At 38.8% G+C, this 16,509-nt stretch overlaps 1 protein-coding gene across 3 annotated transcripts in view; it reads right to left on the bottom strand.

Annotated features, from left to right (window-relative positions):
- Window positions 1-6,476: 6,476 nt before the first annotated feature.
- The window catches only part of MCM8 (minichromosome maintenance 8 homologous recombination repair factor), a 51,176-nt gene continuing 41,143 nt past the window's right edge, over window positions 6,477-16,509 (bottom strand). For 2 of the 3 annotated variants that reach the window (XM_043480309.1, XM_043480310.1), the window contains exons 18-19: window positions 8,338-8,527; window positions 6,477-7,642 (exon numbers count right to left, since the gene is read on the bottom strand). In XM_043480309.1, coding sequence (XP_043336244.1) covers window positions 7,550-7,642; window positions 8,338-8,527 — 283 coding nt within the window. In that variant the 3' untranslated portion in view covers window positions 6,477-7,549. The remainder of the gene's footprint in view (window positions 7,643-8,337; window positions 8,528-16,509) is intronic. The other variant, XM_043480311.1, reaches the window with a different exon arrangement.

Below are 16,509 nucleotides of genomic sequence, written 5' to 3' on the forward strand. Positions count from 1 at the left end.
CCTGTCAATGCAAGATACTGTTATAGGAACAGAGAGCTTAAAAGTGAAGATAATAGTTTAAAGTCCCTATCCCCATGGGACTTACATTCTAGTGGGATAAAGAAACAGACATAAACAAGATGAAAAACTATATAGTATATTAGATTGTCAACACAGAAGGAAGAAAGGGTTGAGGGGAGTGCAATTCTAAACAGAATGTCCAGGGAAGATGTCACTAAGAAGGTAATATTTGAATAATGACCCAAAGGAAATGAGGGGACAACCCATGTGGCCCTCTAGTTGAAAAGCATATCAGATTGAAGAAACAGCATATGCAAAGGCTCTTGGGTAAGAATGTGCCTGGTTTGTACAAGGACCAGCAAGGAGACCAGTGTGACTGAAGCAGAGAGTGTGAGGGAGGGGAAGACAGTGGTTGAAATTAGAGTGTGAGTTGAGTGCAGCTGTGACCAGCTTGTTTCTTATCTGTCCTGACTGGCTAATCCATATGGTGTATGCTTGCAGTTGTGCCCACCGGGAAAAAATCCTTTTCTCAGTGTTCTTCAGAGCACTGCATTCTCCTTAGATTCCCTAATATGCCAGCAGATCACTTTTGGCTAGTGCCAGATTTAATGCAGCGCCATCTGTAAGCCAGGCTCAAATTGTGTCCCTCTCAGTCAGCTAACTCCAACATGAGGCCCCAGATACGGAAGGGAGAGGGCAGTATGACAGGATCAGACACACTGGGAATGCAAGTCACATTTCTGAAAACATACTGGGCCTTTGGGACCAACTCGGGCCTGTTCTTCCATATATACCTTTCACTTTATGATGGATGCTGCCACACCCACTCAGTGTTATGACTTATGGATCAGAGAATACCTCTTAGTGTCCTGTGGCCAGTAGATGAGAGCTCAGTAGAAAGCCTGGAGCTATTTCTGAAAAGGAGGCATAGTTGTTTGCTGAAGAGTACCTGGCCTTATGCCAATCCAGGAAGCCGGTGTCATGATTGGCCTATGAGGACCTGCCTGGACCAGCCTCTGTAGAGTAATTGACACAGAACCTTAGGGCACCAACATCACAAAGATGTTTGCACTGCAGCCTGGACCAATTAGAGAGCATTCTCTTGCTCTGAGCCTATTTGGGTCCTGGACCCAATTCCAGTGTGTGGGGTGGAATTTTCCCAAACCACCAAGCAAATCTCTGGACACCAGCTGGATGTCCTACAATTTGACTCCGTTCTAACACTATCAACTTGAAGATAGTATCAGATTCTACATGTGAAGGGCTCAGTCCTGTGTAACTGCCCTCCACTTCAAATGCAGATCCCAAACCCAGGTTGTTATCTGTGCTTCTAATTGGCTGTACATCAGAGATTCCCACAGATCCCCTCAGTGGATTTCAGTAATTTGCTAGAGGACCTCACAGAACTTCAGAAACCCATTTACTCACTAGAATAGTTATTTATTGTAAAAGGATGTAACTCAGGGAAAGCCAGGTGGATGAGATGCATAGAGTAAGTTATGGTGAAAGGATGTGGAGCTTCCACACCCTTGCCCCAAATCTCCACATGTTCACCAACCCAAAAGCTCCCCCAACCCTCTCCTTTTGGTCTTTAGTGGACACTTCATTGTTGTTGTTCTTTAGTTGCTAAGTCGGGTCTGACTCTGCAACCCCCCGGACTGTAGCTCGCCAGGCTCCTCTGTCCATGGGATTTTCCAGCAAGAATACTGGAGTGAGATGCCACTTCCTCCTCCAGGGGATCTTCCCCACCCAGGGGTCAAACCCGTGTCTCCTGCATTGGCAGGTGGATTCTTTACTATTGAGCCACCTGGGAAGCCCATACCCCTGCCTGACTATATCACCTCTCTCTATTCACCAGGGAAGGGGGCACAATTCCTGAGGTGCTAGCCTACTGTGTTCCCCCTTTGCCTGGCAAAGTAGTAAAGCTGCTCTTTCTCCTCTGTGTCTCCATATTTCTGTTTGTAACTGGTGCACAGAGAGGCAAGATTTTGGCAACACCACTATAAGATGGATTTAGGCCTAACTTGATTTGTTACCTGATTCCCATAGTTCCACCCCACCCTCCATCCAACTGTAATCTGCAATGATGTTCTGAATTTCCCAGGACTAGTGTTAGCTCATCGGTAATATATCAAATTTTTTGTTTTGATTCTAGACATAAGAGCCATTTACATATTAATTAATTTTAAATTTATGGCTTTATTGCTTTGTGATGAGAGATTTTTGGCTAATATTTTTACTTTTTAGAATTTAAGGTTTATCTGCAACTTCTATGCTTATTTGAAAAGAAGGTATACTCTCTCTCCAGGGTGCAGATTTTGATATTTATCAGTTGGATTCACCTTAATAATTATGTTACTCATTTCTTCCTTATTCTTTTTCATTAAAAAAAAATGAAGTATACTTGACATACAATATTACATGAATTACAGGTGTACAGCATAGTGATTCACAATTTTTAAAGGTTATATTCCATTTATAGGTACTACAAAATATTGGTTATATTCCCTATGTTGTATAATACATCCTTGGGGCTCATTTATTTTATGCATAATAGTTTGTACCTCTTAATTCCCTAACTCTGTCTTCCCCCTCCTCACTGGTAACCATTAGTTTTTTTTAATATCTCTTCCTTTTTTGTTGTGGCCACATTTTGTTTTTTATATTCCACATATATGTGACATACAGTATTTGACTTTCTCTGATTTACTTAATATTCTTGAAATCCATCCATGTTGTTACAAATGGCAAAATTTCATTCTTTTTATGGCTAAGTGGTATTCCTGTGTGTGTGTGTGTGTGTGTGTGTGTGTGTATTGGGGTATTTGAATTAGTGGGGCATTTATATGTACATATAAATACCACACCCAGGATTGAAAATGCTTAGTTATGTGGTAGTTTTCTGAGACACCTCCATACTGTTTTCCATAGTGGCTGCACCAATTTACATTCCCCCCCAACAGAGTACGAGGGTTCTTTTCTCCACCTCCTTGCCAACATTTGTTGTGTTTTTTGATGGTAGCATTTCTGACAGGTGTGAGGTGATATACCATTGTGATTCTACAACTTGCATTTCTCTAATCATTAGCGATGTTAAACATTCTTTCATGTCCCTGTTAGCCATCTGTGTGTCCTCTTTGGAAAACTGTCTCGTCATGTCTTATTCCCATTTTTTAATTGGATTGTGTTTGTGATGTTGGCTTGTATGTGTTGTTTCTATAAGTTGGACACTAATCTCTTATCAGTCATATCATTTACAAATATTTTCTTCCATTCAGTACATTGTCTTTCTGTTTTGTCGATGGTTTCCTTTGCTGCACAAAAGTTTTAAGTTTAATTAGGTCCCCTTTAGTATTGGGTTGGCCAAAAGGTTTGTTCATTTTTTTCCTGTAAGATGGCTCTAGTAGTGCTTAGTTCTCTTTAACTTCATTCAAAACAATTTTGTTAGACTGTATTGTGACAGCTATCATAACAGCAGGCAGGTTTTTTTTTTTAATGGTGGATTTTTGTGTAGACATTTTAATGTTGACGAGGAAAGAAAAAAGCAACATTTTCAGCATATTATGTTTTATTATTTCAAGAAAGATAAAAATGCAACTGAAATACAAAAAAGATCTTTGCAGTATATGGAGAATGTGTTGTGATTGACTGAACATGTCAAAGTGGTTTGCAAAATTTCATGCTGGAGATTTGCTGGATTGTGTGCCACAGTTGGGTAGACCAGTTGAAGTTGATAGCAATCAAATTGAGACATTAACATTATTGAGAACAATCAATGTTGTACCATGTGAGAGATGGGGGACACTCAAAATAACCAGATCAAGCAAGGAAAATCATTTGCACCAGCTTGGTTATTAAATTACTTTGATATTTGGATTCCACTGAAGTTAAGCAAAAAAAAAAACCAAAAACCTTTCTTGACCGTATTTCCACATGTGATTATCTACTTGAACATAATGAAAATGTTCCCTTTTAAAACAAATTGTGACAGGTGATGAAAAAGTGGTTCTGTACAATAATGTGAAATGGAAGAGATCATGGGGCAAGTGAAATGAACCACCACCAACCACACCAAAGGCTGGTCTTCATCCAAGAAAGTGATGTGTATACAGTGCTGTTGGAAAGGAGTCTTCTATGAAAAACGGCAGAAGGTAGTGGAACAAAATGGTGAATACACAGAAAAGTAAAAATTTAAGTTGAAAAAATGAAGTATGGCTAAGTCCCTTCACTGTCCACCTGAAACTATAACAACATTGCTTGTTAACTGCCTATACCCCAATAAAAATAAGAAGTTTAAAATAGAAACAAGAAAAAAAGAAATTTAAGTTAAAAAAAGTGAACATGTTGTTCAATAAAGTTCTTGGTGAAAATGAAAAATGTGTCTTTTATTCTTTTAAAAAACCAAAGGAATTTTTTGGCCAACCCAATCATTTGGGTTTTTATCTCCTTTGCTTTAGGAAACATGTCAGAAAAATAATACTGCTATGATTTATGTCAAAATGAACTGCCTATGTCTCCTTCTAGGTTTCTGGTCTTACCTTTACATTTTTAATCCTTTTTGAGTTTATTTTTGTATGTAGTGTTATTAGAGTTTGTCTGCTTCTTCTTAATTTTTGTCCACTTGACTACCATGAACTGAGAGAAGCAAATCAGAATCTCTTATTAATGGGTTTCTTCATTTCCTAGTATCTCTTGTAGTTTCTGGTTCCTATTGCTATTTGGCACATATCCATAATTATTATTATTATGAATTGCTCTGCCTAGAATTATATTTTCCTTTAATAAAGCTTTGCTTTGATTTTAATCTCCTTTTATATTAAAATGACACCCTTGCTTTCTTTTTGTATTTTTCTGGTCTATCTTTGTCCATACTTTTATTTTCAACTTTGTAATTGACTTTGTTTTAGGTATAACTTGCATCCAAGAGCTTGTTATTCCCATCTGAAAGACTTTTGTTTCAGTATGTGAGTTTAGCCCATTTGCATTTATTGATTTGACATATTTGGGTTTAGGTTTACTTCTGTCATGAATATGGTAGGCTTTTTTCTTAGTCCTGAAATCCACAATGTTTTCTTGTTTTGCTTTGTTATGTTTCTGTTCTAAAATTTGTGCCTGGTATTTATTTTAATCAGGAGTAAGTTGACAGACATGCGACAACTGCCTTTGAAAGAACTTATTACTTATACTTCCCAAGAGAAAAGGGCAATACCATACCACAAAGGGCCACAGAGTGAATCACCAGGGCTGGTCAGGGGGCAGGAACAAAGGGAAATCCTAGGCGTTTATTGCTGTGGTAGTGGGAATTGGTTAGGTGAGGACATCCCATATTGAGCAGGAAGTGAAACACAGTTAGTGGAATTTGCGGTTGGAGGATTCATAATCAGAGAAAGCCAGATCACAGGAGAGATGTAAACAACTTTGGACATTAGTTTGGCCTTGTGACTAAGGGATGCCAAATAGACTAAGAGGATCTAAGAAACACAGAAGAGTTTTTTCTGATAATTTAGATTTATATCATCTTTTTTCTATAACTTCATCTAATTATGAAAAATCAGATGAAATATCATCTAAAATAATTTTATCATTTGATTTTTAAAACAGCATCTGTTATTTTCCCCTTTGAACAATGTATATTAACATGGTATATTTACACTACATCAATTCAGTTCAGTTCAGTTGCTCAGTCATGTCCAACTCTTTGCGACCCCGTGGACTGCAGCACGCCAGGCCTCCCTGTCCATTACCAACTCCTGGAGCTTGCTCAAACTCATGTCCATTGAGTTGGTGATGCCATCTAACCATCTCATGCCCTGTTGTCCCCGTCTCCTCCTGCTTTCAATCTTTCCCAGTATCAAGGTCTTTTCCAATTAGTCAGTTCTTCGCATCAGGTGGCCAAAGTATTGGAGTTTCAGCTTCAGTATTAGTCTTTCCAGTGAATATTCAGGACTGATTTTCTTTAGGAAATCACTGGTTTTGATCTCCCTGTAGTCCAAGGATTCTCAAGAGTCTTCTCCAACACCAGAGTTCAAAAGCATCAATTCTTCGGCACTCAGTTTTCTTTATAGTCCAACTCTCACATCCATACATGACTACTGGAAAAACCATAGCTTTGACTAGATGGACCTTTGTTGACAAAGTAATGTCAATGCTTTTTAATATGCTGTCTAGGTTGGTCACAGCTTTTCCTTCAGGGAGCAAGCGTCTTTTAATTTCATGGCTGCAGTCACCATCTGCAGTGATTTTGGAGCCCAAGAAAAAAGTGTCTCACTGTTTCCATTGTTTCCCCATCTATTTGCCATGAAGTGATAGGACGAGATGCCATGATCTTAGTTTTCTGAATGCTGAGTTTTAAGCCAGCCTTTTCACTAGATTTAACTAAAAATTATGATATATAACTAAACTGGAAAGAAATGGGAAAGTGTATATGTATGTATATACATAGAAGGGTTTAAAAGAACTAGACTCATATTCTGAGGTAGGTAAAAAGTCAGTATAATTTTTGAAACTGAAAACTCAAGAATGAGCATTACTATTGATAGATAACAAGAATTTACTGTATAGCATAGGGAACTATATTCAGTATGTTATAATACACTATAATGGAAAAGAATAGAAAAAAGAATATAATATACACATATATATGCATAACCAAATCACTTTGGTGTACACCTGAAACTAACACAGTATTATAAATCAAGTATACTTTAAGAAAAAAAAATAATTAGCATTAGTAGCATGTCCTTTAGAAAACCGGAGGTAAATGGGAGAACAATTGAGACTGAACAGAAAATTAGGGCATGTGGAAGAGTGAAACAGAGGCTGCTACAGTCTTGCACAGCTATTTAAATTTTTTTCATTAGCTACGATGTTAAGCTTAATATGTCAATATATGGATGGACACTAGGCTTTAGGTGAGCAGGAAATAGTATATACAGAAGTCTAGTTACACATGAAGCTCATATCATGTTATAAATCAAAGTCAGTAAATAAAGCTAAGGGAATTCCCTGGCAGCCCAAATTGTCAGGACTCCATGCTTTCACTGCCAAGGGTCCAGGTTCAATCCCTGGTCAGCAAACTAAGGTCCTGTGAGCTGCACAGCACAGCTAATAAAAAAGAATAAAGAAAAAAAATTAAATTTAAAAAAAATATATAATATTTCCAAAATTTGGGGGAATTGAAAGTTGGTTTCAATTTATTTCTAAAAGATGCTCAATTTTGTGTGTCAGAACTATTTAAACATTTAAATGTAACCTTGTGACTGTTTACCCAGATGGACATTTGATATGCACAACCATGAAATATTTATAAGAATAAAAGAAAGGTCAAAAACAAAACTATAACTTCTAATTACATCATTTAGGTAAAATGTAAAATATTTTTAGTCTTCTGGAGAAGTAAAAAATTAACACATGATTTTATCACTTCTTAAATTAGTTCAACTCTCTTTTCCTATTACATTTGGGGTGCCATTTTCAGGTAACAGTTTGTTTTTTTTTTTTTTGCATATTCTTCATAACAAACCCAGGAGATCCTGGCTTGGTAGTCCTTTTATATAGTTTGAAGTTGGTAAACCTTTGGGCCTTTTTTCAAGAGATAACCTTGGTCATTTAGTGATCCAATAAAATTTTCAAAATCAGCAACCTAGTAGAAAATAATAAAAGAGCCTGTTAAATAATATGCAAAAAATGTGATTTTTTAAAATTAATCTCTCAAACAGTAATATACAATTGTCAAAGTTTTTTGGGCAAATAAAATCATTTGTACTTCTTACAGAGAAAGCTGCACACATACGAACCTTGGATTCTATAACACCTAGCTAATCAAAAATAACTCCAGTATGCACAGAATCTTTTATATTTGTTTTAGCTTAGCTTCAAAACAAAAATTAGACTAACTTTTGAAATTGAATGAGCAATTTTCCATAGAAACTGTTTTACATATTTAAAGTGCTATTGTCCCCATTTTCACTAAGACTTTTAAGTAGTTAGAGCAAGTGGAATCATGTCCATTTAACAAATGAGAAAATTGAGGTTCAATGATGTGTAAGATGACTTGCCCTCAGAGACTGTCAGTATAACATGGAAACTTGCTATGATGTTTCTCCTATCAAGATGTTGAAAACTCTTTTGAAAAGAAGTTTGAATTTTAGATAAAAAACTGTTTTTTTAAAGTTCTGAGCAACTAATTTTATATCTTAAAAAACAAGCATGTATTTTAAATACTCCAAAACAGCATATTCCATGATTTTAGTCTAAATCTTTTGACATCCAAAAGTTCTATATTAATAAAGCCATCCTGAAATTATTATAAAAAGATTTACTAATTATTTATCATACCTGAATATTTAACTCTTTGGCAATCTGCTGAAGTTGATGAAACTGAAATAAATTATTGTAAGTTCTTTCAGCAGTATTGTTGAGAGCAGAAATAAATCTTTTTGCTGCTGATCTGTTGCTCATTCCAGAACCATGCTGGGATCGTTCAAAATCTAGGTTCCCAAATTCATCGGAGTAAGTTCCTAACATGCTTATGGAAGGAAAGAAAAACAGTTACCCAATGTGTTTCAGCTATAGAAATTTTTGTCCAAGTTATAAAAAGAAAAATGTGGAAGCAGCCTGGAGGATCAGGTAACAAAGATTTAAACGTGTATTTACTGAGTGGTGATTGTGAATTAACTATTTATGGACTATTCGGGGATAAAAATATTTTGGACATAGTTACCACTTTTTAAGAAACTCCCTATATTTAGAAACAGAAATACAAATGTATTTTTGCATAAAAATACAAAGTTGATAGACTATAATATAAATACTTGGAACATTCTCTTTGATTCATGAAAAAAAGAAATTCTAAACATACTAAATTTAGGCTTTCCTTGGTAAAGATGTCTTCCCATCTCCTAGGGCAGCATCTGGCAAACAAAATGTGTTGGAAAATACTCTGGGAATGAAGTAGAAAGGTTCTGCTGAGTTACAGTAATGATGGTTAGATATTAAAGGATACACCTATTTCTCCAGCCCTTGCTTGTTTTCTTCTTATTTTCACAATATCATCAGGAAAGAAATACATAATTCATAGTGAATTTTAGCCAAAAGTCTGAAAGTACCAGTTAGAAATTAGCCATCCTCTCTAGTCCAGCCCTGTTGCTGACTACCTGCCTTAATTCTCAGTTTATATATAATCTCACAACCAGGCTCAGAGGCAAAGATGTTATTTAATGAGTTAATTAATCAAATAAGAACTGGTCACTAGACAGTAGGCTTCTCGTGGTGGAACAAAACAGGTGCAATTCCTGCCCTTAAGGAGCTCTTAAGAATGCGTTTAAAGGGTTATTAAAAACACATCTTCATTTTGTTCCCTGAATAGATAAGAGCCCACATGAAAGAGAATAAGCTGTACATACAGGAATGAGTCATCCAAATAAGACTGTAGTAACTAATAAAACAATTAGATAAGTATGTGTATTCCCTAGAAATGTAGCATAATTTTTTTTATAATTAACTACTTTACCATATTATTATTTGTTGTTGTTTAATCACTAAGTCATGTCCGACTCTTGCGACCCCATGGACTGCAGCCCGCCAGGCTCCTCTGTACGTGTGATTTCCCAGGAGAGAATACTGTAGTTGCCATTTCCTTCTCCAGGAGATCTTCCCTTCATTGGCAGGTGGACTCTCTACCACTGAGCCACCAGGGAAGCCCACACCATATAATTTACCATATTCTTATTTCTCATAGAACAGTCGTCACAAATGCTTTAAGCTACTATGTCAATTAGAATAGCTAGTATTTACCTTAATTATATTTATTTACCATGCACTGGTTTGATCTCCTTGCATCAAACCAGTCAATCCTAAAGGAAATGAACCCTAAATATTCATTGGAAGGACTAATGCTGAAACTGAAGCTCCAATACTTTGGCCACCTGATGAGAAAAGCCAACTCACTGGAAAAGACCCTGATGCTGGAAAAGACTGAAGGCAGGAAGAGAAAGGGACAACAGAAGACAAGATGGTTGGATGGCATTACTGGGACTCAATGGACATGAGTCTGAGCAAGCTCCGGGAGATGGTGAAGGACAGGGAACCCTGGAGTGCTGCAGTCCATGGAGTCACATAGAGTCGGACATGACTGAGCGAATGAACTGAACTGAACTGAACCATGTGCTACCCAATTTAGCCCTTCCAGCAATCCTATTACTTGGGGATTATTCTTATTTCCGTTTTACAGATGAAGATACAAAGTCTTGTAAGGTTAAGTGACTCGCCAAAGATTACAAAGCTAATTAGTGTCATATCTGGGATCTGAGTCTGGCTACACTGCTTCAGATTTGAAGGAAAGTATGTAAAATATTTGAGTTACTTTCCTTACACAGAAGTAGCTCACAATGATCTCTCAACCTCTGAAGGTGGCTCTATTTTCTTCTACTTCCTAGTATATTTCCAGAGACAGCTTATATGACAGCTTATGTTGCCCATAAACAAGTGGTTTTTATAGCTATGTGCTCTATAATGTACTGTCACCAGTTTAGATTTTTCTTATTTAGGCTTCTGCTTCCTAGTTAAAATATAATTTAACAGGTTCAAAACCATGTTAAGGACAAAAATTCAAAGCTAAAGACACAAAGATAAACACCAATACAGTACACTAACGCATATATATATGGAATTTAGAAAGATGGTAACGATAACCCTATATGCAAGACAGAAAAAGAGACACAGATGTATAGAACAGACTTTTGGACTCTATGGAAGAAGGCTAGGGTGGGATGATCTGAGAGAACAGCATCGAAACATGTATATTATCAAGTGTGAAACAGATCGCCAGTCCAGGTTGGATGCATGAGACAAGTGCTTGGGGCTGGTGCACTGGGATGACCCAGAGGGATGGGATGGGGAGGGAGGTAGGAGAGCGGGTTCAGGATGGGGAACACATGTAAATCCATGGCTGATTCATGCCAATATATGGCAAGAACCACTACAATACTGTAAAGTAATTAGCCTCCAACTAATAAAAATTTTAAAAAAAGGAAAAAAAAAAGCTAAAGAGACAGAAACTCTGAAATGGAAGATTTAATGAATGAAGAATGATTACTAAAATCAACCTAACAATCAATGTAGTGTATTTACTGAGAGCCTATTGTGTGCGAGGCGTGAGTCTGGGCCCTGGGAGTACAGTGGTAAATCTGACAGATAACTTTCTCTTCTCTCACAGAGTTTAGACGAAGGACAGAAAGCATGTTAAGTATAACAAAGCAGATAATTCCCAGTCTGGTCTCAGTTGTGTTTAATTGGGTCTTGATCTCTACCATGGAAATAATGCTAGGTAATATCAATCATTTGAAATCAAAGAAAGAAAGAAGAAAGTGAAGTCGCTCAGTTGTGTTCGACTCTGCAGCCCCATGGACTGGTAGCCCACCAGGCTCCTCCATCCGTGGAATTTTCTAGGCTAGAGTCCTGGAGTGGGTTGCCATTTCCTTCTCCCTTGGAATCAAGCTAGCCTCCTTTTTTCTCTGAACATTTTTATAAAAGTTGGTAAACACTCAAGCAATTCAGGGACACAAACTGGTAATCGGATGTGGGTGCTATTTACACTTAATCATGAGGCCTTTTTTTCAGGATCCCAGAAGAAAACTGACAGTCTGAAGTTAATTCAGTTTTATCAGCAGGCAACTTTGAGAAGTAGAAACAAATACAATTTCCGTAAGGGAAAGCACATGCAAACATTGTTTGACATGAGTATTCAGATATGTAGAACTATTCATAAATGAGAACTATAGCTTTTTTATTGAAAAGGCAATTAAAATTTAAGTATAATGCTCAGATATGAGAACTAATCCATGGCATCCACAGAACCATGGCTTTACTGTAGAGAAACACCAGAGTGGCTACTTGAGGCAGTCTGGGGTCTGAGGTCTTGGGAAACTGACGAAGGGTAAAGCCTCAAAAAACAAATGTTACAGGTGAAGGAAAGTTGCCGAGGTAGTCTGACCCTTGATTTGCCAGCAGTCTATGATGTAGAGCACATGACATTCTTTAGCAGAACCAGGCACTAGAAGACCCAAAGAAAGGGCAAGAGTTCAATAAAAAGAAAAGAAAACCAGGAGTGGCAATCTGGGTCCACTGCCAAAGGTGGAGAGCTTAAGGCCAGGATACACTGGCCTTAAGAGAATGAAAGAGGATGATACATGCACTCGAGATTGTGAGCAAAGAAGCTACCTTCCTGTCATTGAACAAGAAGTCTCTATTGTTGGTCCCTGTTTTTAATTAGGAAAAAAGTTTAAAATACAAGATTTCTAGAATTTTGGTTGGTTTCAGTGACTTACTTTGGATCTCTGTTAGGTCAGATTCTCAGTTTCCTATTGGTCTCATCCCACTAGAAGTCAGGTGGGTAATTGGTTTTTGTAGCCATTCCTTTACTTCATATGCTGCTCACTATAGTGAGTCCTGGCAACATGCTGTATGAGGAAGTCTAGTAATTCTAGTATTTATAAGGTTGCTTATAAATAGCAAATGGAGGTTCTCCAGCACAAAGCAGCAAGTTTGGTAATTTTTACCACAAGACCCTTTAAGCCCTATTTCTGAGGCATGTAAAAGAGAAAATTGATAGTTCAAGCAATGTGTGATGCTCAACCAGTAAGATATTAAGATATAGAGGGTAAAAGTTAGCAACTGGTTGTTGTTTAGTCGCTCAGTCTTGTGGCCACTGCTGAGTTTTCCAAATTTGCTGGCATATTGAGTGCAGCACTTTCACAACATCATCTTTCAGGATTTGAAATAGTTCAGCTGGAATTCCATCATCTCCACTAGCTTTGTTCGTAGTGATGCTTCCTAAGGCCCACTTGACTTCGCACTCCAGAAAGTCTGGCTCTAGGTGAGTGATCATACCATCAGGGTTATCTGGGCCATTAAGATCTTTTTTTGTATAGTTCGTCTGTGTATTCTTGCCACCTCTTCTTAATATCTTCTGCTTCTGTTAGGTCCATACCATTTCCGTCCTTTATTGTGCCCATCTTTGCATTAAATGTTCCCTTGGAATCTCTGATTTTCTTGAAGAGATCTCTAGTCTTTCCCATTCTTTTGTTTTCCTCTATTTCTTTGCATTGATTACTGAGGAAGGCTTTCTTATCTCTCCTTGGTATTCTTTGGAACTCTGCATTCAGATGGATATATCTTTCCTTTTCTCCTTTGCCTTTTGCTTTTCTTCTTTTCTCAGCTATTTGTAAGGCTTTCTCAGACAACCATTTTGCCTTTTTGCAATTTTTCTTCTTGGGGATGGTTTTGATCACTGCCTCCTGTACAATGTTACAAACCTCCATCCATAGTTCTTCAGGAACTCTGTCAAATCTAATCCCTTGAATCCATTTGTCACTTCCACTTACAATCATAAGGGATTTGATTTAGGCTATACCTGAATGGTCTAGTGTTTTTCCCTATTTTCTTCAATTTAAGTCTGAATTTGGCAATAAGGAGTTCATGATCTGAGCCACAGTCAGCTCCAGGTCTTGTTTTTGCTGACTGTATAGAGCTTCTCCATCTTTGGCTACAAAGAATATAATCAATCGGATTTCAGTATTGACCATCTGGTGACATCCACATACAGAGTGATCTCTTGTGTTGTTCCGAGAGGGTGTTTGCTATGCCCAGTGCAGCACATTCTCTTGGCAAAACTCGTTAGTCTTTGCCCTGCTTCATTCTGTATTCCAAGGCCAAACTTGCCCGTTTTCCACGTTATCTACTGACTTCCCACTTTCGCATTCTAACTCCCTATGATGAAAAGAACATCCTTTTTTTGGTGTTCATTCTAGAAGGTCTTCATGGAACCATTCAACTTCTTTGGCATTAATTGTTGGGGCATAGACTTGGATTACTGTGATGTTGAATGGTTTGCCTTGGAAAAACACTGAGATCATTCTGTTGTTTATGAGACTGCACCCCCAAGTACTGCATTTCAGATTCTTTTTTTGACTGTGAGGGCTACTCCATTTCTTCTAAGGGATTCTTGCCCACAGTAGTAGATATAATGATTGTCTCAATTAAATTCGCCCATTCCCATCCTTTTTAGTTCACCAATTCCTAAGATGTTGATATTCATTCTTGCCATCTCCTGTTTGACTACTTTCAGTTTACCTTGATCATGACCTAACATTCCAGGTTCCTATGCAATACTATTCTTTACAGCCCTGGACTTTACTTTCACCACCAGACACATCCACAACTGGGCGTCGTTTCCACTTTGGCTCAGCCTCTTCATTCCTTCTGGAGCTATTTCTCCACTATTCTCCAGTAGCATATTGGACACCTAACCACCTGGGCTTCCCAGGTCACGCTACTGGCAAAGAACCTACCTGCCAGTGCAGGAGACATGAGATGTGGGTTCGATCCCTGGGTCAGGAAACTCCCCTACAGCAGGAAATGGCAACCCACTCCAGTATTCTTGCATGGAGAATCCCATGGACAGAGATGCCTGTTGGGCTACGTACATAGGGTTGCAAAGAGTCTAACAGGACTGAAGCAACTTGCTTGCACAGAATGACCTGGGGGATTCATCTTTCTGTATCGTATCTTTTTGCCTTTTCATAATGTTCACGGGGTTCTCAAGACAAGAATGCTGAAGTGGTTTGTCATTCCTTTCTCTGGTGGACCAAGTTTTGTCAGAAGTCTCCACCATGACATATCCATCTTGGGTGTCCCAACATGGCATGGCTCATAGTTTCTTTGACTTACATAAAGCTGTGATCCATGTGATCATTTTGGTAGTTTTTCTGTGACTGTGGTGTTCATTCTGTCTGCCCTCTAATGAATGAGAACAGGAGACTTGTGCAAGCTTCATGATAAGAGGGACTGACTGTGGGGAAAACTGGGTCTTCTTCTGGTGGGCATGGCCATGCTCAGTCAGTCTTTAATCCAGTTTTCTGCTGATGGGTGGGGCTCTGCTCCCTCCCTGTAGTTTGGCCTGAAGCCCAACTATGGTAGGGGTAATGGCAGAACTCCTCCAAAAGGATTTATGCCAGCATGCTGCACCTCCCGGAACTGCTGCTGCCAGTGTCCCTGAAACTGCAGCAGGCCACTGTCAACCCACACCTCTGCCAGAGACTCCCAAACACTCACAGGCAAGGCTGGCTCAGTCTCTTGTGGTGTCCCTGCTCCTTTCTCCTGGAACACAAGATTTTGTTTGTGCCCTCCAAGAGTCTCTGTTTCTGTGGAAGTTTAGTAATCAAATCCCACTGACCTTCAAAGTCAGATTCCCTGGGGATTCTCAGTCCCTTTGCTGTATCCTCAGGTTGGGAAGTCTACTGTGGAGCCTAGCACTTTAACAATAGTGCGAGTTCTTCAGTATAATTGTTCTCCAGTTTTCTTATCACCCACCCAGAGGTTATATGGTGGGGCTAATGGCAACTACCTCCTCCAAGAGGACTTATGACACATGTCACACCTCCCAGGACTCCTGCTGCCAGTGCCCCTGTCCCCATGGCAGGCCACTGTTCACCCATGCCTCCACAGAGACCCTCAAACACTCAGAGGCAGGTCTGGCTCAGTCTCTTGTGGGGATCACTGCTCCTTTCCCTGGGTCCTGGTTGAAAGGATTGGTAGTCATTAATTGTTAGTAATTTTACTCATTATGAGACAGCTGTTCTTGTGCTAGCAGTAAAAAATTAAGAGCTATCAATTCAACAGTCCTTAAAGCTTCAAAAACTGTAAGTGTAACCTTGCTGACAAATTCTGACATGTTGATTTAAGAAGAAAAGTTCTGCTTCTTGCATAGATTATCTAAAAGGGCAAGAAACAAATTGCAACTTAATGCTTAGACCTTTGGGAGATAGCATGGGTGCCCTTCTACCCATACAGCATGCTTCCAGAGGCAGTCGAGGGAACAGGGTGTCCTCTGGGGACAAGTTAGTGACAGCCCGGGGATGAAGAAACAACTAGGTAAATCTCTCCCTATAAAGACAGGGAGAAAAGGATCTGAAGCTCAGAGCTACTGAACAATGTATATGGAGAGCTCTAAAGGTCAGAATGAAGAAATTCTTTGAAAGGGGCAATTTTGGAAACTTCTGATCTGTGACATGATCTCTGCCAGTTTTTGAAACCTTCAATGTGTGTGATGAGTCACAGTAAAAGTTATCTGCATAGTCTCATCATCATATCATCAAAGCTGGCAATATTGATAGTGTTTACTGAGTGTCCACTGATCTGTCAGAATCACATTTGTCACTTTGGCTTAGTGCATGATATCTCAGGGCACAATCCTTTGTCCTGAGTTCTACACAAAAGGAGACTGAAAAGCAGAGTGTAACTTGCCATGGCAGCTCCAGTTCAGTTCAGTTGCTCAGTCATGTCTGACTCTTTGTGACCCCATGGACTGCGGCACACCAGGCTTCCCTGTCCATCCATGGCATTCTTCCCTGTCCATGGCAGCTCCAGGTCAGATTTTAAAGCCCACACTCTGGCAGCAATGCTGCACCACTTTTACTTAGAGCTAAAGAGAAACGATTGGTTCTGACTCCA

This window comes from Cervus canadensis, chromosome 10, assembly GCF_019320065.1.
Source record: "Cervus canadensis isolate Bull #8, Minnesota chromosome 10, ASM1932006v1, whole genome shotgun sequence".
NCBI classification, from domain to species: Eukaryota; Metazoa; Chordata; class Mammalia; order Artiodactyla; family Cervidae; genus Cervus; species Cervus canadensis.